General features: G+C 32.2%; 5 protein-coding genes across 7 annotated transcripts; 3 read left to right on the plus strand and 2 right to left on the minus strand.

Annotated features, from left to right (window-relative positions):
* Positions 1-770: 770 nt before the first annotated feature.
* LOC115722244 (chaperonin CPN60-2, mitochondrial) lies at positions 771-5,248 on the minus strand. The gene is made up of 18 exons (XM_030651399.2): positions 5,002-5,248; positions 4,738-4,762; positions 4,499-4,630; positions 4,217-4,376; positions 3,927-4,102; positions 3,745-3,840; positions 3,272-3,376; positions 3,075-3,161; positions 2,877-2,966; positions 2,692-2,772; positions 2,523-2,591; positions 2,267-2,344; positions 2,055-2,150; positions 1,841-1,940; positions 1,654-1,757; positions 1,471-1,576; positions 1,298-1,376; positions 771-1,199 (listed from the first exon to the last, which is right to left on the minus strand). Exons 1-18 carry the CDS (start codon positions 5,037-5,039, stop codon positions 1,076-1,078), a joined length of 1,746 nt encoding a protein of 581 aa, XP_030507259.1. The 5' UTR covers positions 5,040-5,248; the 3' UTR covers positions 771-1,075.
* A 2,649-nt stretch (positions 5,249-7,897) lies between these two features.
* Positions 7,898-10,188, plus strand: LOC115722954 (NADH dehydrogenase [ubiquinone] 1 alpha subcomplex subunit 13-B). The gene is made up of 3 exons (XM_030652347.2): positions 7,898-8,240; positions 9,649-9,720; positions 9,835-10,188. Exons 1-3 carry the CDS (start codon positions 8,026-8,028, stop codon positions 9,977-9,979), a joined length of 432 nt encoding a protein of 143 aa, XP_030508207.1. The 5' UTR covers positions 7,898-8,025; the 3' UTR covers positions 9,980-10,188.
* A 166-nt stretch (positions 10,189-10,354) lies between these two features.
* LOC115722955 (uncharacterized) lies at positions 10,355-13,857 on the minus strand. Of its 3 annotated transcripts, none has more exons than XR_009684522.1 (4): positions 12,928-13,857; positions 11,359-11,550; positions 11,086-11,142; positions 10,355-11,003 (listed from the first exon to the last, which is right to left on the minus strand). XR_009684522.1 is itself a non-coding variant. In XM_061104100.1 (4 exons), exons 1-4 carry the CDS (start codon positions 13,120-13,122, stop codon positions 10,674-10,676), a joined length of 687 nt encoding a protein of 228 aa, XP_060960083.1. In that variant the 5' UTR covers positions 13,123-13,668; the 3' UTR covers positions 10,355-10,673. The 3 variants fall into 3 exon arrangements, 2 of the variants coding, with proteins under 2 accessions (XP_060960083.1, XP_060960084.1); XM_061104100.1 differs by having other exon boundaries at positions 11,446-11,550; positions 12,928-13,668; XM_061104101.1 differs by lacking the exon at positions 11,359-11,550 and having other exon boundaries at positions 12,928-13,655.
* An 87-nt stretch (positions 13,858-13,944) lies between these two features.
* Positions 13,945-15,767, plus strand: LOC115721883 (probable glutathione S-transferase). Its single transcript, XM_030650985.2, has 2 exons — positions 13,945-14,818; positions 15,169-15,767. The coding sequence occupies exons 1-2, from the start codon at positions 14,492-14,494 to the stop codon at positions 15,544-15,546; spliced, it is 705 nt and encodes a 234-aa protein (XP_030506845.2). The 5' UTR covers positions 13,945-14,491; the 3' UTR covers positions 15,547-15,767.
* Positions 15,768-19,597: 3,830 nt separating this feature from the next.
* Positions 19,598-20,919, plus strand: LOC115721884 (probable glutathione S-transferase). Its single transcript, XM_061104102.1, has 2 exons — positions 19,598-19,945; positions 20,358-20,919. The coding sequence occupies exons 1-2, from the start codon at positions 19,631-19,633 to the stop codon at positions 20,712-20,714; spliced, it is 672 nt and encodes a 223-aa protein (XP_060960085.1). The 5' UTR covers positions 19,598-19,630; the 3' UTR covers positions 20,715-20,919.
* The last annotated feature ends 1,015 nt before the right edge of the window (positions 20,920-21,934 follow it).

Consider the following 21,934-nt stretch of genomic DNA (forward strand, 5'->3'; position numbering starts at 1 on the left):
CGGTGTTCGGGGCTAGGCTAGGGTCTAAGGTTCGGCTTTTGGGTTCGGGGTCCGATTATTGGTTTGGATTCGAGTTTGAGGCCAAGATGCATGATTCGAGTTTGGGGTCGAGGTCCGGGGTCTAAGGTCCAGCGGGATCCGAGGTCTAGGTCTGAGGTTCAAAGTCGGGTATGCAATCTTGGTCGGAGTTCGGGATTGGATCTGAATTTTTAAATATTAAAATAGATGCTAATACAGATTATTTTATATGTATTAAATAACACTATTTGTAATAAAATTTATAATACAATATAATATTTTGTCAAAACAATTACTAATGATTATATCAACAGAGCATAATATTGGACGAAGTACTTGCATTAGGTCTTTTGTTTTTTTTTTTTTTTTTTGTTTGGTTGACAAAGTGATCAAAATTCAAAATCACAATAAGATATACGAGAAAGAAGGGAACTTCCAGCCAACATATTTCTTGTTTAGTCAAAAAGGTAGCATAGAATACGAGTCACTCTTGTAAGACCAAATTACATTGAAAAAAGAAAAAAAAATCCCAACATTTTATCAGAAATATTTTATTAGGGAATATTTGTGAAAATTGAGAAAGCTACCGATTCTTTTACAAATGTTAAAATCAACCCCAAACAAATATTTTCACTGTTAAATACCAACAAGGACACACATGACAAAACTTCATTTAGATCACATGTTAAAATAATTAAAATTCTTAAGATAAAGATGATGATGATGATGAGCTTTGCCCTGCCATTTGGGCAGAGAAGAATACAAAAAAGTTTATTTCGAAAAAGAATAGTTTCAATGGTGTTATATAATAACAAGCACACACGCCCATTCTTCCTCCAATTCAAATTAGTGAGTTACATAAGAAACTACCTAAGAGAACATGAACATTTCTCGCCTTATGATTACATGGATGCCTCTCAAACCGGTACCGTCCGGGTACATAATAATATCAAGAAAAAAAAACTCTAATCTTTGCTTCTCAAGATTTCATGAAAAATCCCAAAAGAGTCTTAAGTTTGTTGAAATAACAGCATCACGCGATTAAGGACTGGACTCCTCAGAAATCCATACCGCCCATGCCGCCCATTCCACCCATGCCACCGCCACCCATTGCAGGAGCATCCTTGTCATTGGGTAGTTCTACCACAACAGCTTCTGTTGTTGTCATCAAAGACGACACACTGCATCGAAATAAACCAAACACGAGTAATAAGAGTTGAGCCGGGCAAAAACCCAAGAGCCAAGTGAAACTGAAATGCAACAACTTATAATAATTTACCTTGCAGCATCAACCAAGGCTGTCCTAATAACTTTTAGGGGGTCTATGATTCCAGCTTTCACCATATCTACATATTCACCTGTTTGATCAATAAGATAAGCATTAGCCATTTGTCAACTTGTTATTGTAGAAGAAAAATACAAGGGTAAAAGGGTAAAAATGAATGTACTGACCTTTGGCTGCATCATATCCAAGATCAGGGTCATTTTGCTCCAAAAGCTTACCGACAACAACAGCTCCCTCAACTCCAGCATTGGATGCGATTGTGTGCACAGGTGTCTGAAAATAACACGATCAGATTAAATACAATCGAAACTGGTAGCACACCATCATGAAAGCCGAAGAGTTTTACTTACTCTTAGAGCATTCTGAATAATCTGAACACCAATTTTCTGATCGAAGTTGGCAGTTGGAAGTTTGTCCAACTCTTTCGATGCATAGAGGAGAGCAACACCTCCACCTGTTTAAATGAAACTTCATAAGATAAGAATAATAATCTTATAACCAACTCAATGACTGCGAAAAAGGGGTATGATAAGTCACCTGGAACAATGCCTTCTTCTACTGCTGCTTTTGTGGCATTTAGAGCATCAGTCACTCTATCCTTCTTCTCACCGACTTCAGCTTCACTAGCTCCTCCAATCTGCGAGTAAAATTTCCCATTGTGTTATATCATTGGGCTATATGTCGAACAATCCCGTGAATATACTAGAAAGAAATAAGATTCATCGAATAAAAGAATTGTATGTTGGCCTACCTTCAGGACAGCAACACCACCCGAGAGCTTGGCTAATCTCTCCTGCAACTTCTCTTTGTCATAATCTGAAGTGCTCAACTCAATTCCTGACCTAATCTGTTGATTATGGACAAGGGAAAAATAAATCAATTGATGATACGAAAAAGATAAACAATCATCATACCAGCAAATCAAAACAAAATTGAAAATATGCCTGGAAAAGCAAAACAAACCTGTTCACATCTTTCCTCGATAGATTTCTTGTCACCGGCACCATCAAGAATAACAGTGTCATCCTTTGAAATTGTCACCTGAGACAGAAGCCATGTTTTAGATAAGGAATCTTAAAGAAAAAAAATTAAATACATAAACCATCAATAAAAATGATTTTTTGTGAAAGGCGGCTCTTAAATTAAAAAGAACCATGCATAGAATTTCATAACTAATCATACTTCAAAGGATAAAACTTCATTTTATGCTTGAGCTTACCTTTTTGCAAGTACCGAGCATATCCAAATCAACCTTCTCCAAATTAAGACCAAGCTCTTCAGTAATGACCTAGAAGTAACATTAAAACATGATAAAAGGAATCAGTAAACATACAAAACGTAAGAGCCAATGATAATACAGTAACAAGAAAAAAGAAAGATAAGCTCACATCTCCTCCTGTAAGAACAGCAAGATCTTGCAGACCAGACTTCCTGTTTTCACCAAAACCAGGGGCTTTCACAGCACAGACCTGCACATATGACGATATTATATATGCAGTAAATAAATGAGTAGCTAAAACATAGAAACAACTCAAACGACAACAAATAAATAAAACTGCATAGTTTCTAGAACCTTGATTCCGGCACGAATCTTATTCAAGATAAGAGTTGCTAGGGCATCACTTTCCACATCTTCAGCGATAATCAGCAATGGCCTTTGTCTCTGAAAAATAAATGATGTTTGGTTTTCTTAGAATCAATCATACCCTGCATCTGAGCAAAACAAATGAACCAAAATGAAATCAACATAATAGACTAGACAACACCTCACCTTCAATGCCAACTCCAAGACCTTAACCACAGCATTAATGCTTGAGATTTTCTTCTCATGAATGAGAATTAGAGGATCTTCCAATTCCTGTAAATATACAGAAACAGCTCTACATGAGGATAAACAGACCTAAAATAAAACATACAGGATGACTCTAGCACACACTGACAATTGACAATAAGATAATAACCACTTACACATTTTTGGTTTTTCTGGTTTGTTATGAAATAAGGAGAGATGTAGCCCCGGTCTAACTTCATTCCTTCAACAACTTCCAATTCATTGTACAAGGTTTTTCCGTCCTGCATAAAATTAGCAGAATTGTGGCTGAATAAATGAATTACAACACAATTCCTAAAAACAGTAAAAAAAGTTTTCCATAATGTGGAATCTAAGGGAGAAATGCCTTGATATAGTTTATATATATATTTATATAAGATGCCTTGAAATAGTTTAATAAATCATGAATGTAAATATGTAAATATACGTTTAAATGATGACAATGGAAACTACAGAAATTAAATGGTAAGTCCTTATTATGAGCACAAACAGTCCAAGTACCTCGAACTATCAATGCCAAGATTACAAACAATGTAACACAACTAACAAGTTGATGCTTCAAAAACATATAAGTTGTTCTGAAATAAAAAGGATATAGAAAGAAACTTACTTGAATTGTGATAACTCCCTCTTTGCCAACCTTTTCCATTGCCTTTGCGATCAATTCACCGATTTCTCTTTCTCCATTTGCAGATATTGTCCCAACCTGTTAAATTTAAGTTAGTATTACAAGATCCTAAAGACTCCAATTGAGCAAAAGGTGACCAAAACGTATTAGCTTTGGAAACAAACCTGAGCTATCTCTTCAGATGTGCTGATCATTCGTGCTCTGCTCTTCAAGTTTGTCACAACAGCATCAACTGCCATTGTAATACCACGTCTTAGGTCCATGGCATTCATCCCAGCAGCAACCGACTTGCATCCTTCGGTAAAAATGGCACGGGTAAGAACTGTAGCACAAGTTGTCCCTGCATATTCAACAAAAAATATTCTCAGTGGTTGAGCCAAAATACAGACAAAATAATAGACCTGCGAACTTCGACAATCAATTAAAATTACCAAAGACAAGTTCTGCGGCTTACCATCACCGGCAACATCGTTTGTGGCATTTGCAACCTGTTTCACCAAGCTAGCACCAATATTCTTGATCTTATCCTTAAACTCAATACTCTTAGCGACTGTAACACCATCTTTGGTCACTTTAGGAGCACCAAAACTTTGCTCAATTACCACATTACGACCCTTTTACAACCAATCAATTCAACATGAATAAGAATAAACATAAAAGAACATGTGAAAAGAAGATAACTAAACATGTGAAAAGAAGATAAGTAAGCAAAAATAGCACAGAGCAGATCAAAAACCTTAGGACCCATGGTCACTTTAACTGCTTCAGCAAGATCTTCAACACCCTTAAGCATCAAAGCTCGAGCTTCAACACCAAATCTAATCTCTTTAGCTGCATAGTTTCTGGTCCAAGTCAACCTACTGCCAACCTAATCAATCAAAAATTCACAAAACACAAATAATGATCAACAATAAGCTCCAGCATTTTCAACTGTAAGTCCATAAAACCCATTAACAAAATACTCCTCTCTCTCACCTGCTGGCTTGCATTTCTTGCGATCCTGCAAAAACAAAAAGAAACCATTTTTAACTCAGATATATATTATCCATGAATCTATGGCAAAATCACAGACTTTTTATTACAATTTCAGATATTTTTAAGGAGCTAAAGATCGAAACACCAGAAAATTCTTTTACAGTCGTTGTGAATTGTTTACATTGGTACATTTTCTCGATAACCAAACGGAAGAATAGGTAGAAATGAAAAGCAAATGAGATCAAAAGCGTAAGAGAAACCTACCTAGCTTTGTTGGCGAGGTTTGCAGCGTAGCGGTACATGTTGGAGAACTGTAGGGAGACTAAGTGAGACGAAGAGAGGTGAGTAGTACTGTAATGGAGAATGGGAGAAGAGAAATGGGTTTTTGGTTTATATTTTCTAGAGGAAGAAGAAGACTCTAGAACCAGCCCCTTCTAGGGTTTAGGGTTTTATGAATAATCTCAAAATTAACTTCTTTTTCTTTTTTTCTTTCTAAAATATTAGTATTGTATTTTACTTTATTTTTGTTAAAAAGAAAAAGTACAATTATTCTATTTTTTAAAATAAATTAATTTTATTAATAGCAATCTATTGAGACACCATCAAGATTAAAATTAGAAAAATAAGCTGCTTAATTCTTAAATCGTTTGACAAAATAATTATAAATAAAATTATATAAAAAAGATTATAGTATCAAACCTTAAAAACACATATATTAAGTTTTATCTACTTATCAGAAGACACAACAATATAAATTGTTGTAGGTTCATTGAACCTTGTAGCTTGAGCACTCAACTATTGTGAAAGGTATATAATTACACTACTAACAACATCTTCAGTTATAAAAAACTTGTTATTTCCAACCACTAATAGCGATATAAAGAAGAACCAAAAACAAAACAAAATAAAACTATGTCACACAAATAAGACTAAATTTCTCAAAATCATGTCACATAGATAAGATTAAAACAGTTAAAATTATATCACAGAAATAAACTAACCGCAATAAAAAAAATTGAATCGCAATAACAAAATATAATACTAATACTACTACTACTACTAATAATAATAATAATAGTGTTGTATTTTTTAAAAAATGAAAAATTCATAATAATAATATTGTATTAAATTATTGATTATCATCTTATTATTCTTACTTTTGATTTGAATTTATATTTTTAAGATTTGGAAAAAAAAAAGTGTGGTGGTATGGTGAAAATAAAGTGTGGTGGAAAATAAAATATTAAAAATAAGTGAGATTATAATTTGATTAGAAATAAATATCATTTTACCATGTGTTTCAACATCATAATATATATATTTTTGAATAGAAATAATATTTTTATTAAATACTATCTCCGTTATCAAAATAGATAACAAGTCAGTTAGAACAACCTCCAAACTGAAAGTGCAATCAGGATAAAATATAGAGGCTCTAACAAAGTTATGAGCCGCCATATTAGTTGATCATCTAACATAATAAATATCAATATTGTTTAAATCCTTAAGCATATCCTTACAAACATTCACCACTTGACCAAACATGGATCGCATATTAATTGTGCTTCGTAAAGCTTGAACTACCGGGAGACAATCTGTTTCAAGAATCACATGTGTCCATTGTTGCACCTTGATCCAACTTAAAGCCTCTCGAATCCCCGTGACTTCAGCTGTAGCAGGAGGAACTTGGCCAAGAAACAACTTAGTGCAACCTTCAACTAACATACCCCGAGAATCACGAGCCACTAGACCAATCCCAAATTGTCGGGTTTCATTGGCTTTGAGGCACCCAATACACAACTGCATCCTCGGGTAAAAAACCAGAAAATCTAATCTCAATGACTGATTTTTGTGCATTTTTCCATTGGTTAAGAAAGCTCTTTGCTAACGAAACTATGCTATCCACCCTAACTCTTTTATCTTGCCAAACCTTGTCATTTCTCGAGTTCCAAATTGACCAACACAAAGCCACCAGCAACTCCTTTCCCTCTTTATCCAACAGCTGAAATTTACCAATGCACCAAGACAAAAAAAGGTTGCTTCATGCTGCATATTAGTCCATATCCCAACAAGCCTTCGCAGTAGGACAGGTAACAAGAGCGTGCAAAATGGATTCATCTTCAACAAAGTAGACTGGACAACTAGCTTCAACCGGTATATGCTTGGAGCATCGTTGGAAGGCAGCCGCTACTTGCTCTCCACACCAGATTCTTCATTTTAAGGGGGAGTTTAAGACTCCAAAAATGTTTCCAAAATTTATTCTCCACAGTCTCCACCGAATCAACCTCTCCTTTTAGCTCCTGCATTAATCTATATGCACTTTTAACAGTGTACACCCCTGAAAGTTCTCTATACCAAACCAGACGATCACAAGTTGTTGAGGTATCAAGAGTAATTTGCAAGATCACATCACGGTTTCTTAGCTCGAAAAGACCATTCAACACCTCCTCATCCCATTCCAATCTATCAGGTTTCATCAAGTTTACAACTTTAGCATTCATAAGTCCTGGGTGTGAAGATATAATCCTTGGATTAACATCATCGGGAAGTTACGCCTCCCCTAACACCGAGATAAATCTGCCATTACCAACATTCTAACGAACACCACTAGCCACCAGATTTTGAGCTTCAAGGATACTACGTCAAACATAGCTCAAGTTGGACCCTAAAGTGGTCGAAGTAAAAGTGCCATTGGGGTAATATCTGGCTTTGAAAATACATGAGACTAAGGATTCAGAGTTGACTAAGAGACGCCAACCTTGCTTATCATAATATATATATTAATTATCATGTCATTTGAATTTTCTCTAAAAAATAATGTAATATACACATATATTATATATATTTTTCCTTATATGAAAGTAAAAACAAAAATCATATTACAAAAATTAGTAATTTTGTAATATATAATACGGTGCAGTTGGACCGCAATTATTAAATTCAAAACCGCAAACTGCATTACACTGTGCGGCTTGGCAAAAATGCAAACCACAACCGCATCGTTAAAGATTTCAAACCACATTTTTATGTAGTTTGGTGCGGTGAAAGCGGTTTGATGAACACCCTACTAGTATTAAATTCAGAAACATCTTATATATCCACATGTCACATTCTAATTGAGTAAAAATTTGTTGTATGTTCCAGTACGGACTACGCCCACCGCTACTACCATGTACCCTCTCTGTTGATGAAATTCACGAATACCTCAACTCCTCCTCCTCAAAACTCCGTGAACGAAGAATCTGAGTCTCCGATTCGAAACACAGCGACAAAAGTAAAAGGTTGAAGATGACTGAGGCTATGATTCGGAACAAGCCTGGCATGGCCAGCGTCAAGGACATGCCTCTCCTCCAAGACGGGCCACCTCCGGGTGGTTTTGCCCCGGTCCGATACGCTCGTCGGATCCCCAACAAGGGTCCAAGCGCCATCGCCATTTTCCTCACTACCTTTGGAGCATTCTCTTGGGGCATGTACCAGGTTGGCCAGGGAAACAAGATCCGAAGGTCACTCTCTTTGTTCTTAAATTTCATCTCTTTATGTGGGGCTTTGGGTCGTGTGTGGAATTGATTAATCTTGTGTTTGATTTGTTCTACGTTAGGGTTTCTGTTTATTTATGATTTTTAATGGTGATTTAGTTTTTGAAATGAGCTTTGGGAATGTGGAGTTTATTTTTAGGGTTAATTATTGCTTCAAATTGAAACCCTTGTAAATGTTTGTTCTTTGCCATTGTTGTCCTTTTAGAAATCATTGGGATTGGATTGTTTTTGAAAGTGTTGATAAAGATTGATTTTTTACGTTCGAGCTATATGTTATTGGTTAGGTAGAGTCAAATTGTGAATGTGGATGAGTGAGTAGTAACATCTAGGAGGATTCATAGTTACAAGTTATGAATATAGTAAATCCATTGTGAGCAGTAGGAGGCTAGGAAATAATTCAAGCTTTGGAAAAATGAAAAGGAAAACTTTTGAAGAATTTGAGTAATTTTGAGGCATAGTATTTTAGGAAGAATGCTCGAGGAAAAAGTTTTTGTACTTCTAATCAAAGATAGAGAGACATGTATAATTGTAACTGAAATGATCATCTCTCATTATGAAATACCTCTATCAATCAACAAAGATCTTAACAAGGAGTCGTATTATGAAATACAAGTGAGTTTCATTTGTTTAGTTTAAGATGGGAATTCAACCATTGAACATATTATGGAAATAAAACTCTTTTATGTGGAAATTATAATGTGGTGATATGTGTTCGGAGTTCATTTTATAGAAATATCATAGCAAACAGCAATATCTAGTTGGTGTTTATTGCTTAATTTTGCTCACGGTATAGGTGTTAATCATCTTTCCCTCGAATAGCTGTTTGTGTCTAGATTTCTAGGAAGGTTTTAGAAATCTTTCTATGAAGCTTCATCCTAACTCTCCTAGGAAGGTTTACATGCGAAAACGTGTCTAAAGAAGGTAGTAGAAACCAATCAAGATTAGAGACTAATGACATTTCTTTCACTCTTATCTTTAGTTAGGTTCCAACACGGGGACTAGTAACGAAAACATAGATAAGTCAAAATGTGTGTATTGGGTACTGATAGGTGATAGCACTTGGCCATTCTCAAATCTGTGATCACTTGAGCTATCATGTATTCATGAATAAGTAGTGATCATGTTCTCTATGAACTTTCAACTTTTCTAATATGTGTCGTAGAGGAAAGTCTACTAACTAATAGGCAAACAAGGGTCATTTCGTAGCTCGTAGTTGTACAGTTTTTTACTATTGTTTTCAGTATAATAGTGGGAAATATAACCAATAATATATGGCTCATGTTTTGGACACAAATGGTATGCTTCATTCTTCTATGACTGAGACATGTATTTGTAGAAAAGGTTTAAAAAGGGTATTTTTTATGATGTTCTGCAGGGCGCTCAAAGAAGAAAAGTATGCTGCCCGCTCGGCCATTTTGCCAGTGCTGCAAGCTGAGGAAGATGAAAGGTGAACGAGTTACAATCAGTTTTTTTCTTCTTCCAATTGTCTCTGTCCCCTTACTAAGCTGAGCATTATTGTGATTAAATGTACTGATTAGTTTCCCTTTGAAACATTCCTTAGATTTGTCCATGAGTGGAAGAAGTATCTCGAATACGAGGCTGACGTGATGAAGGATGTGCCGGGTTGGAAAGTCGGCGAGAATGTTTACAACTCCGGGAGATGGATGCCCCCAGCAACTGGGGAGCTCCGTCCCGAAGTCTGGTAACTGACACACATATTGATTGCAATTGTTTTTGTCATTGATGTTTGATAAAAGGAGTTTGTATTTCCCTTCAAGCATGTTTCAGTGTTGCCATGTCTCTGGCTATTATGTTCTTAGAAATAAAATGCAGCAAAATACCTTTTTTTCACATGTTTTAAAATGTAAAACAGTGCTTATCTTATTTCAAGTCCTTTGTCATGTTTGATTCATCATTCTAAATCCACAACGGTTTATGGCAGAAAAAAAAAAGGGTACTTGTAAGTAATGATTAAAGCTTGATCATATCTTTTGTTATGTTTATAAAAGATTCCATATGTTATATGTTGATCATGGTATTTAATAATATCAAATCAAGAATGAAAAAGACTCATGATAAAGTGAGAAAAACCCCACACTATCAAAGTGGAGCACTCATTGAAACTCAAGTTTATAAACTGACAAAATTTATCATCTGATTCTGATCTATAATCATAATTACAAGAAACAGAAAATTCTACTTCTACTCATGACTTTGGCTCGCGATTTTAGTCCTGCTCTAACTGCTTCGATTTCCCCTTGCTTTTTTCGTTACAACTATGAGCCAAAACCGCATTTCCCACGGTTCACTACTGTACCAATGGTGTTTCTAATCAAACCAGGGTAGATCATGCAAAGTTTGGCACAAGGAAAAGAAAAAAGATCATCTGGGTATCTTAATTTAAACAACCGAAAAGAATGGTCCAGTTCCACCTTGTTTATGAGGGTCAGGAATGCTTGAGTAGCAATAGAGGTGATTGGACATGTTCCAACTCCAATCTTGCTTTCTATACACATTCATTTTAGGCCATCTGTTTATTCTTACATAGTGTTCTCTAATCTGTTCCTGACCAATGAAACTAGTAACAGTACAATAACAACTTTCATGTCCTCCCCATGTTGGGTCATCGGGATCTGCTGTTTGGCTCCCATCTAGATGGAAGTATCGTCGAAGAAGAGGTCTACCGCCTTTCCAATAAGGATCGAGATTACGCCAGTATTCTGGTGCTGCCTGAGATGAAAAAGAAAAAACAAATCAAAATAGGCTAAGTACAAAACTATTTACACACAAGTTTGTATTTGCATTTGCTTACCTTGTTGAAATGCAACTCCCAAACATGGTCACTCAAATCGTACTTGGTAATTCGGGTCTGCAGCGAAACACAAGTTAATCCCAACAACAAATTCATAGAGTAGAAAAAGAAAAACAACTCTTCTACTCATCCCAATCAAAAGAAACTCAAAACTCTGAAAATTGACGTAGTTGCAAACGTTGTTAACACTTCAAAACAAAAACAAAAACATCCCAAAATGTCAGCAGTAACAACTAAATTGAATAGTGTTTTTTTTAGTGTTAACAACTTTACCAACTATTGAGTCAAGAGTTATTTTTTTCTTCTTTTCTCTCAATCAGGAGTAGCAGAGTGAGGATTAGGGAGAAGAGAAGAGTTTACTCGCTTGCCATCCATGAAAGATAAGGAGTAAGCGGCCAACTTCGTTAGTCCCGGGATTTGAGACAAGCGAGGTATGTGCACTTTTTGAAGCCACAATTCCTCGCACTAAAAAAAACACACATACACACAAACATAACGAATTTTCAATTTAGTCAGCAGTATCTTCATCACTTAATAATTCAAGTGATGAAGCAAAAACAAAAGTTGCTAGGCAAAAAAACAAGATAATTTGAAAAAGATTTCCATAAAATAAACAGCTTAGACATGAATAAGAAGATTACACAATTTAGATTAGATTTAAGGTACACAAAATTGGATTTATTATGCTTGGCAAAACATTGTTTCAGTTTATTTCCTTTGCAATTTCTCAATACACTCTTTGTTAACTCATTTTCTTAGTGCAATTACATGTAAAACTAAATTATATTTCAATAATTTGTACTAAATCACATTTCAATTAAATTTTAAGCTAGATTTTTTTTTTCATACCTTTACATCAAATTCATTTTTAACCATAGCATATATAAAAATCAATACTATATATAGTTTTTTTATAACATTATGACATAAAATATAATTCAATATAACACTATACAATACATTAATACAAAATACTAAATAAATCAAAAATGTTTTAAATGCCCTTATGTTATTTTAATATTTTAATACATAATTTAAGTGCATGTATCATTAATTTTTGTAAATACAAATGAGAATATTATAATATAAAATTATACAAGATAGTACAACCTTTGAAAGGGCTAAAATAGCAAAAAATAAAACTATTACTAATGAACAATAGAATTCATGTTTTATAGAAGGGGCGTTTGGTACGAGATGTTAAATAATTTAATTATAAGAAATATTATGAAAGAGAATATAATTGTAGAGAAATGTGTAAACTGTATTTAGTTGTATAAGGTAATATGTAATCATATTCCGTTTATTGAATTACATTGTTTAGTTATTTGATTGAATACAAGAAATTTATATATTATTTTAAAAATTAAAATAATTTTTTTTTATTATATATATTTAATGTTAATTACGCATAAAAATAAAATAATTATTCATTAAGAAAATATATTTATTTATTAGTAAATATTAAATTTTATTGTATTTTTTTATTAAAATAAATATTTTTATATATTTTATTACTATGTTATTTATGTATACTGCATATATATAAAAATTACATATTACCGAACTCACAGATTAAATATAGCGATTTTTTATTTTTATACTTTTTTTTTACATTTTTACAGAATTCCACATAAAAATTACTATTACAACCAAAATTCCTATAGCAACTCACATACTACAAAAAAATACTTCAAAAATCCAAATCGTAAATTTAAAAAAATATTATTTATGGTATTTTTCCAAAAAAAATAATAGAAGGATTAATTCCACATAATATTAATAAACTAAATAAATATAAAGAAAGTTTTGGAAAACAAAGTGAAGAGAGAGAAGGATAACCTTAGGGGCCCAAAGGCAATTGGTGGAAGCGAGGGCGTTCCAAGGTGGAGAGACGAGGAGAGAGAGTGCTAAGGTGTGTGCATCCAGATAACTCATTACCAAACACATTATATCTCTACCCAAGACCTCCAATGGGTCCTTCCTTTCTTCTTCTTCTTCCTTCTTCTTCTGTATCTTTCTTCTGGTTCCAGCCATATAGACTATAGAGAGAGAGAAAAGGTGTTCTTTTTTTGGTTTGGGTCAGGGAATGGGGCTACCTTTCATCGGGGGTTTCGGCTGAAGGTGACTGCCACGTGGCTTTCTCCTGCTTTGCCCCATCTTTCACTCTCCTCTTCCACGTGCCAATTCTCCATCGCCTCCACACAATACTGTTTTTAATAAAAGAATGAAAACTTCATGAAATATTCAGATTCAGCCTACCTACCCAATCAAGTACAGGTGTTCATGAGTCCAAGCCAATAATGTCAAATTTCTGCAATAAACCAAAGAAAAAATTTATGCTTTTGCAATTCAAACTGCTCCAAATAGCCTTAAAATAATATTTGATAAATAAATAAATATATTTAGTCATCTCAGTTAATTATTCTAAATAAGTAGCAACCTGTACATATATCCTAAAATAAATGTCCACTGAAAAATTCACCAAGTTTTTATCCAAATCCTGAGTCATCAATTATGAAAAGCTTTACAACCCACAACCTTTTGATTCAAACTACTACTGAACCTTCCTATACCACACGATGCGAACGTAATGGTTCACCTGGTGCATATGCATCATGCATATTCAGAAAAACAATCTTTCACTTCCTAGTTACATTTTCTTCATATATTTTCAATAATTTTTTTTTAATAAAAAAGAAAGGATAAAATTTTATATTGTAATAATTATTACAACTATAAATTTTAATAAAATGTAAATTATATTATTTAATACATACAAAATAATTTATATTAGTTTATTATATATACTATTTAAAAATTGTTCGGAGTAGAGTCGGGGTCAGGGGGGTTCTCAATCTGAGGTTGGGAGTCGGGTTTAGGGTCAGAGCTGGGTCCTAAGTCGGGCCTCAAGATTTGGAGGCGGGCATGGTGGGATTGGAGTCAGGTTTATAGTAAGTATTTTACATAACTTATTAATATAATATAATATAACATGGTGTACCGACTACTCTTAATGAATTTTTTTATATTAAAAAAATTATTTATAATATTTAATGGTTGATTATCATGTTCATGTGCACATTTGGTTGTATTAGTTTTTAATTTAAGCTAACATGTGTACTTCTATATATTAAATAAAACTACCTATCATAGAAATAATAAAAATAATGAAAAAATGTACTACTATAATGTATTAACAATAAAAAACCTTTGAATTCAAACTCACATATAAATATATTTTTAATGGAAACATCATTTATTTCTTAATCAAATTAATGACCAAAACAAATGTATACATAAATATAAATAATTTATAGTCTTGGGTGAATTATTATAGCTACATATAGTTTACATAAACTTGAGTTCATTATAGCTAGTTTTTGTGCAAATTAAAGATCATATCATGGGTGGTAATGATTATGATGTGGTGAAGTTACATGGACATTGGGCTAGTCCTTTCAGTACTAGGGTTTTATGGGCTCTTAATTTAAAGAAGGTACCCTATGAATTCATAGCTGAAGATCTTCCCAACAAGAGTGAGTTACTCTTACAATACAATCCAGTTCATAAGAAGATTCCAGTGCTTGTTCATGGCGGAAAACCCATATGCGAGTCCATGGTGATTATCGAGTACATCGAAGAGACATGGCCTCAAAGCCCTAGCTTGCTCCCTAAAGACCCTTATGAAAGAGCAATAATTCGTTTTTGGGTTCATTTTGTTGAACTTAAGGTACACATATTCTTGTTAATTTTCTAGATAATTTCTTTCTTTATTTATTTTATAGAAAATTAATTAATTATAGATTTTATGACTTTTTATAGGGTGAGTAAAGAAATATAATGCTTTTAAAATAAAATTTTTCTATGGCTTATATTTCTATTAAAATTCTTAAGTTTTGAATTTGTACAATTTATCATGTAAAAAGTAACTGGTTATCATATTTATCAGCTTTTTATTGAATATTTTTCATAATTTTTTTTTAAAAAAAAATGCTATATTTTTGCACAAATAATATAAAATCCCATAAAATTTGTAATAATTTTTCCCATTCTTTAATTGTATATTGTAATGTTATGTAGGGGCCATCAATTTGGATGGTATTTAGAACTTTTGGAGAAGAGCAAGAGAAAGCAAAGAAAGAGAGTGTTGAAATGTTGAGAAGAATTGAAGAGTTTTGTGTTGAAAAGATTAATAATAATACCAATAATAAGTTCTTTGGAGGAGAAGAGATTGGAATATTGGACATTGCTCTTGGAGGCATGATTGTTGAGTGGTATGATGTAATTGAAGAGATAGTTGGTGTGAAATTGTTTGATCCCAAAGAATTTCCTCATCTTCATCAATGGGTTAATCACTTTAAACAAGTTCATGTTGTTAAACAAAACCTTCCTCATCATCATCAATTGTTGCTCTTTTTCAAGGCTATTAGACAAAATTTCATCCCAACTACTCCTTAATAGTTTATTATAGATAATGATAAATATGTATACTAAGATTAATGTTTGAATTGTTGTGGTTGTTATGTTGTTGTTGTTTTTTCAATAAAGAAATGTGTTTGATCAATTTGTAAGCATTCTCATCCAAAGGAAGAAAAGAACGATGTCGATAGAAATGTATCTCCCATCAAGTTTGGCCTTTCTTTTCTTATTAATATAACTTTTAATGACATATTATTCATTCCTCATTTACTTTTTTTTTTATTTAACCGTTTATATATTACAACCATATTTAATCTGGGACTCGAATCCAAGACCTTCAACACACCCACCCACCTATGGCCACTTGAACTAGCCTCAAGTGGTTTTTATTCCTCATTTACTCGAAGCACTATTCTTTCTTTCGTTCTTCTGATCTTTTCACTCTCGGGAAATGTAATTCGTTCCCTTCCCAAGGCATATATATGCCTGAATTTTGGGATATTTAGTACGAGCCAAGTCACATTCTCTTTCATATTAATTGCTTGAAATATAAGGAATAATAATAAGAATAGAGTTTAATTTGTATTCTTGAAATTAAGACTTACTAAAAATATGTTAATTAATAAAAAGAGTCTCATTATGAACTAATCAATTCTTTGTTGACAAATCCAATTTTGTTGTAGCATTTTTGTCTAATAGTGCATATTAAGAGGAATAGTACGACTCTAACTTTCTACCACTTGAGCCTCAAGTGTTCATAGGGGCTTGGGAGTTGAGAGGGTGTGTATGTGTGGGATTATGAGTTTGAATTCTAAGTTGTGTAATGTATGTATATATTAACATTTCAATAATAAAAAAAAAAAACTTTATACCAACAATGATTCCATCATTTCATTGTTTGTTTACTGTTATTTAAACTTTGTTTACATTTGTTTCTTTTTATTTTTCACAATTAATGGACCAAAGTTGCATAAATAGTGTTGCTTTCATGATTATTAATAGAGTAATTTGCGGCAAAAATACCCAAGTTTAACTCGGAGTTGCAGATAAATACCTAGCAAAAGTTTTTGGCGGTAAAAGTACCTTCTGTTAAGGTTTTGGAACTTCCGTAGATACCTCCCCGTTAAGTACCAAATAAGCGTCCAACTGTCATTTTCTTATTGGTCTACATCATTAATTTGTATTTTTTAATTAAAAATTCATTTAAAAATTTAAGAATTAAATAAAAAGTATTTTAAAATCAAACAAAAATAATAATATATTTTAATAATTTATAATTGAATTAATAATCATTAATTAAATCCCTAAACTAATGCCACATGACATCTGGGTAAACTTGACATAATTAAATTATAATTAAAAAAAAAATATCTAAACCTCAAACGCCAAATCTCACACTTCTTCGTTCTTCTTCTCTTTTTTTTTTTTTTTTTTTTTTTTTTGAGGTTTAGATCCACTCAAACACAATCGGTCGACTCAAATGCAGGAGAGACAAACAGACGAATCGATCGATTCAAACGCATGGGAGAGACGCCTAGGAACTGGAGAAGCTTCGAACAAAACTGGAGAAGATCAAATCTCAGAGCCCTAGAAATCCCCAATCTCCACCATAGCAGACGAACCTTCACCTGAGAAGAAACCTCACTGGTAAAGATCCTACTAAACAGGACCCAGATCTGAAAGCTCACCATGGTGAGAGGCTCTCGACGTACGGTTCAAAGTTTTCTGCATTTGAAAAAAAAAAAAAATCTGAGTTTTTTTACTACAAAAATGGTGAATGTTACCTACCCAAACAATAAGTGTTCTACCTGTGAAAAAAAAATTGATTTTTGTTAGGTAAGGGAAAAACTAAATCTAAAAATCTGAGATTTATTTGTTGGTAGCAAAGCTTTTTTATTTGATTTCAAATTTCGGATTTCGGATGAACTTTCAGAGTTCATATTTATTTGTTCTTCATAGTGCTGGGTTTGCGTTTATGGGTTTATGATTTTTATGTCTAAGTTTGTATTTTTTCTTGGTTTTAGATTTTAATTTTGTCTTAGATTTATATGTATGAAGAATGATTTTGTATATTAGTTTCTGTTTAATTTGGAATTTGGAATCAGGTTAATGAATTTGATTTTGAATTAATTTTATTTTCATTTTGTTGTGATGGAAGTTTGAATTTTTTGGGTTTGTGATTTTTACATTTTTATTACTTTTAATTTAATTTTAATCATTGTATGTTTTTATTTATCTATTTAAAACACGAATTTTAATATATATTATAATTTTTATTTGATTTTAAAATATTTTTTTTATTTAATTCTTAAATTCTTAAATGAATTTTTAATTAAAATATTAATTAATGATGTGGACCAATAAGAGAATGACAGCTGGACACTTACCTGGCGCTTAACAGCCAGGTACCTACGGAAGCTCCAATACCTTAACGGAAGGTATTTTTACCGCCAAAAATTTTTGTTAGGTATTTATCTGCAACTCCGAGTTAAACTTAGGTATTTTCACCGCAAATTACTCTTATTAATACTTGCTTAAACAATTCCTAAGGAAGACGATAAAACTACTTTCTAAAGATTGTGTACACTTATCATAAGAAAATTGACAACAATATCCTAAAAATTTCTAAATATTAAAAAATATATCGATAAAAAATATTGATATTTAATTCCTTGCTATCATCAACTACTTTATATATTAAAGAATTCTTCAATAATTTGAAGAAATAAGTATAAAAAAAGTATTCAATTAAAAAAAAAAAAAACAATAGAAGTCGCCCTTTAGACTACTTCATTTTACATCACTATTTTTCTTCCACTTTGTAAGTTCACACATCCTTTTCTAGATAAATAATGTTAAAAAATGAGGGAAAAAAACATAACCCCAAAAATTATTTTAAAAAACTCCCTTAGAAAAATCATTAAAGAAAATTAACTAACTTAAGTTTTGTTAATATTGATTAGAAATTAGCATCATGCATGACCTCAATATGGAATAACATTATACAAAATAAGTTTTACCTAATCGATGATGAATATCACAACTCATTATAATTAAATAATAATAATTGTAATGAGACATTTCATTGTCACTCTTGGTCAAAAATATATATTATATAAAAACATAAAAGATCAAAAAAAAAAAAAAATCATAAGAAAGAATGTAACAAATTACTAGAATTAATGTTCTTATGCCACGAGAAATGCTAAAAGTATCAGTGGTATTTAACATTATTAATATAAGATTGATATTAATACAATTTAATATTAAATCGAGAGCATTGTTACTGGACACTAGTGGTGCTTAGCACCTTTAGACATTCACTTTGCAATTAGCTAGCTATACTCAGAGGCAGACCCACATGCAGGCGAGGCGAGGCAGTCGCCCCCTAAAAAAATTGAAAAAAAATATATGCAATTTAATTAATTACGACATATATTTGTAATAAAAAAATGATATTTATAGACATAATATTAATTTTAGTGTAATGGTTAAATTAGATTACATATAGAGTAGATATCAATGGTTCAATTCCTAAAGAGCATTATTTTTTTCTTTTTTAAGTTTATTTTTGTCCCCCTGTCTTAAAAAAAATTACGTTCCCCCTCACTTTAAATCCTGGGTCCGCCACTGGCGATACTCCCTAAAACTTATTATATTAAATTATATGAGACCTAATATTTAGCCGGACTAATATCGATAATAACAGTGCTAGGCACTACTAGTGTTCTTTAATATTTCTCTAATTTTAATAAAAATTATAAATAATATCTTTTATAAATGTCCCTAACCTTTCTTGATGACACCTCATAAAAATGCTAAGTATCACTAATACTTGAATGCTCATATAGTTTCCTTTGCCATTAAGTATTTTTTTCCTACAAAAAATAATAATAATAATTAATAGTATTTTTTTCGAGCTTAATTATTATAAAAATCTTAAATTCAAACTTTGATTTTGTAAACAAAACACCAACCAATGCAAGATTATCCGATTAAAATAATTGTAAGGCACTTTATGGAAGAAAGAACAACATTATAGATATTTGATCCCACATTATATAAATGACTTAAAGTTATTATAACATACAATTATATTTCTTATTTCACAAATATTTGAGATATGGATGAAAATGTGAAACTACATGGGGATTGGGACAGTCCCTTTAGCAGCAGGGTGATATGGGCATTAAAACTAAAGGGCATACCCTACCAATACTTTGAAGAAGACCTTCATAACAAGAGTGACTTGCTTTTGAAGTACAATCCAGTCCACAAGCAGATACCCGTGATTGTTCATGGCGGAAAACCCATATGTGAGTCCATGATCATCGTCCAATACATCGACGAGACATGGCCACATGTTCACCCTTTGCTTCCCAAGGACCCTTATCAGAAAGCCTTGGCTCGCTTTTGGGTCACTTTCTTTGAAGAAAAGGTAAAAGAAGCCAAAAAAATAATTTGTTTTTTTTCTTGGGTGCCTAACCGTAGGGTAGGAGCGCCCTATTAGCTTAGGTCTAACTGGGGTTGATTTTGAGATTTGTGGGGCCTTAAGAAATAATATTATTATCGGGTACTTATTTAAAATATGTGGCATTTTTAAAATTTAATAAAAAAAATATGTGCATTTTTCTTTTTAAAAAAAATGAGATCGTTAGGTTAAGTGGATTCTTGGCGCAGCCCTAGCTTATCTTAGCTCGAGGCTAACCTTGGCCCGACCCTTACAACCCTCCCTTTTCCATAACTATAACTCCGTCTTCGGTAGTATTGTATATAACATCATTTCATTCATTCATATTTACTATTATAATGACTATATTACAACTTAATCATTATTATATTTTATGTAGGGTTCTTTGATTTGGAACATGTTCACAACAAGAGGTGAAGAACAAGAGAAATGGAAGAAGGAGTACATAGAGATGTTGAGAACTATAGAAGATGAGGCTCTAATGATGAATAATAAGAAGTATTTTTTGGGAGAAGATATTGGAATATTGGACATTAGCTTTGGATGCATTGCTCATTGGTTTGAAGTGATTGAAGAACTTTGTGAAGTAAGGTTGATTGAGTCATTCCCTAAATTGCACTCATGGATTCAAAATTTCAAACAACATCCTATCATCAACCAAAATCTTCCTCCTCGTGACAAATTACTTCTCCATTTTAAAGGTTTGAGGGAAAAGATCCTAGCGAGGGCTACTTAGTTCATCAATAATATATATGTATAAAAGGGGTGTGCAACATCTAATCTAATCGAATTGAACTGAATTAATTTAATCCAATTAAATTACAAAAAAGATAAATATTCATTACAATTGAATTGGATTGAATGTTAAAACTTAAAAGTTGAATTTTAATTTGATTGGATTAGTTATTGGATGTGTATCTCAAAATCTAATTAAAAACCTATCAAATCTAATTATATATATATTAAAAAAATTATTTATATATAATAAAAAAATATTTCAAAAATAAAAATATATATATATTTTAATTATATTTTTAGTGGTTGTTTTATTGTGTGTTAAATTTGTAACACTTGGTTATTTTGTGTGTTTATTTTCATGATATTTTATTTTATTAATTGTCAGTGTTGTTGTTTTAATTATTTTAAATTTTTAGTTACATTAAACTTGTAAAGATGATATCCTTATAGAGTATTAAAGTTAAATAAAGGGTAATATTTAGTTTTTACGTTTTTTTTTTATATATTTTCAAGTTAATATTAAAAATTAGGTATGTAATTGAATATCCAATTAAAAAATCATTCTGATCCAATCTAATTCGGTAAGTATCGTTCTCGTTGCGGTGTCGTTCTAGGTTTCACTCTCCCCTTTCGTCATAAGGCGTGCTGTCTCTGTCGTGTTGTCGCTCTCGTGAGATTGAGAAAATTCTCTCTCTTTAGTCAGTGCCGTTCTAGTAGTGGAATAAAAACCTTCAGCGGAATATTCTGATTCGGCTTTAGCTACTGCGTCTGGAGAATCACATTATTCAAATGATCCTGAAGCGGACCTTTCCTTGGTGTTTGTTGTAGCTCGCCCTTACAACACTCTGCTCTCTGTGCTTAGCTTCCTTCCTTGAGCTAACCTCCTCTACCACGTTTCCCCCACTTTTAAGCCGGCCAATATAAGTGAGTAGGTCAAGTTTAGTTTGATATTTGTTTATAATATCTAAGCTATGACACAATACTAATACAACCCATCAAGACATCAACAAAACTTATAACTATTCAACTAGCTTATGCTAGGCTAAAGATACCTATGACTTATATCTAATTATATAGAGAATTGTTAAAAGGTATTAATAGTGTCTAGTATTTTTTTTAGTGTCAAATTACTATTAGTATAATTAAGTATTGAGATTCATATAACTTTAAAAAATTGTTTTTAGAAAATATCGCTAATCAATCGTAGTGTGACATTTA

The sequence above is a fragment of the Cannabis sativa genome, chromosome 9 (genome assembly GCF_029168945.1).
Source record: "Cannabis sativa cultivar Pink pepper isolate KNU-18-1 chromosome 9, ASM2916894v1, whole genome shotgun sequence".
Lineage (NCBI taxonomy): Eukaryota > Viridiplantae > Streptophyta > Magnoliopsida > Rosales > Cannabaceae > Cannabis > Cannabis sativa.

Excerpts from the sequence above, each read along its gene's own strand:
- LOC115722244 (XM_030651399.2), bottom strand. The coding sequence starts at position 5,039 with ATGTACCGCTACGCTGCAAACCTCGCCAACAAAGCTAG. Across the intron at positions 2,967-3,074 it reads TCTTGGAGTTGGCATTGAAG|AGACAAAGGCCATTGCTGAT; the intron begins GTGAGGTGTTGT and ends TTTATTTTTCAG. Across the intron at positions 1,941-2,054 it reads GTGGTGTTGCTGTCCTGAAG|ATTGGAGGAGCTAGTGAAGC; the intron begins GTAGGCCAACAT and ends TTTTACTCGCAG.
- LOC115722954 (XM_030652347.2), top strand. The coding sequence starts at position 8,026 with ATGACTGAGGCTATGATTCGGAACAAGCCTGGCATGGCCAGCGTCAAG. Across the intron at positions 8,241-9,648 it reads CAGGGAAACAAGATCCGAAG|GGCGCTCAAAGAAGAAAAGT; the intron begins GTCACTCTCTTT and ends GATGTTCTGCAG. Across the intron at positions 9,721-9,834 it reads CAAGCTGAGGAAGATGAAAG|ATTTGTCCATGAGTGGAAGA; the intron begins GTGAACGAGTTA and ends AACATTCCTTAG.
- LOC115722955 (XM_061104100.1), bottom strand. The coding sequence starts at position 13,122 with ATGGCTGGAACCAGAAGAAAGATACAGAAGAAGAAGGAAGAAGAAGAA. Across the intron at positions 11,551-12,927 it reads ATTGCCTTTGGGCCCCTAAG|TGCGAGGAATTGTGGCTTCA; the intron begins GTTATCCTTCTC and ends TGTTTTTTTTAG. Across the intron at positions 11,004-11,085 it reads GGGAGTTGCATTTCAACAAG|GCAGCACCAGAATACTGGCG; the intron begins GTAAGCAAATGC and ends TTTTCATCTCAG.
- LOC115721883 (XM_030650985.2), top strand. The coding sequence starts at position 14,492 with ATGGGTGGTAATGATTATGATGTGGTGAAGTTACATGGACATTGGGCT. Across the intron at positions 14,819-15,168 it reads TTCATTTTGTTGAACTTAAG|GGGCCATCAATTTGGATGGT; the intron begins GTACACATATTC and ends AATGTTATGTAG.
- LOC115721884 (XM_061104102.1), top strand. The coding sequence starts at position 19,631 with ATGGATGAAAATGTGAAACTACATGGGGATTGGGACAGTCCCTTTAGC. Across the intron at positions 19,946-20,357 it reads TCACTTTCTTTGAAGAAAAG|GGTTCTTTGATTTGGAACAT; the intron begins GTAAAAGAAGCC and ends TATTTTATGTAG.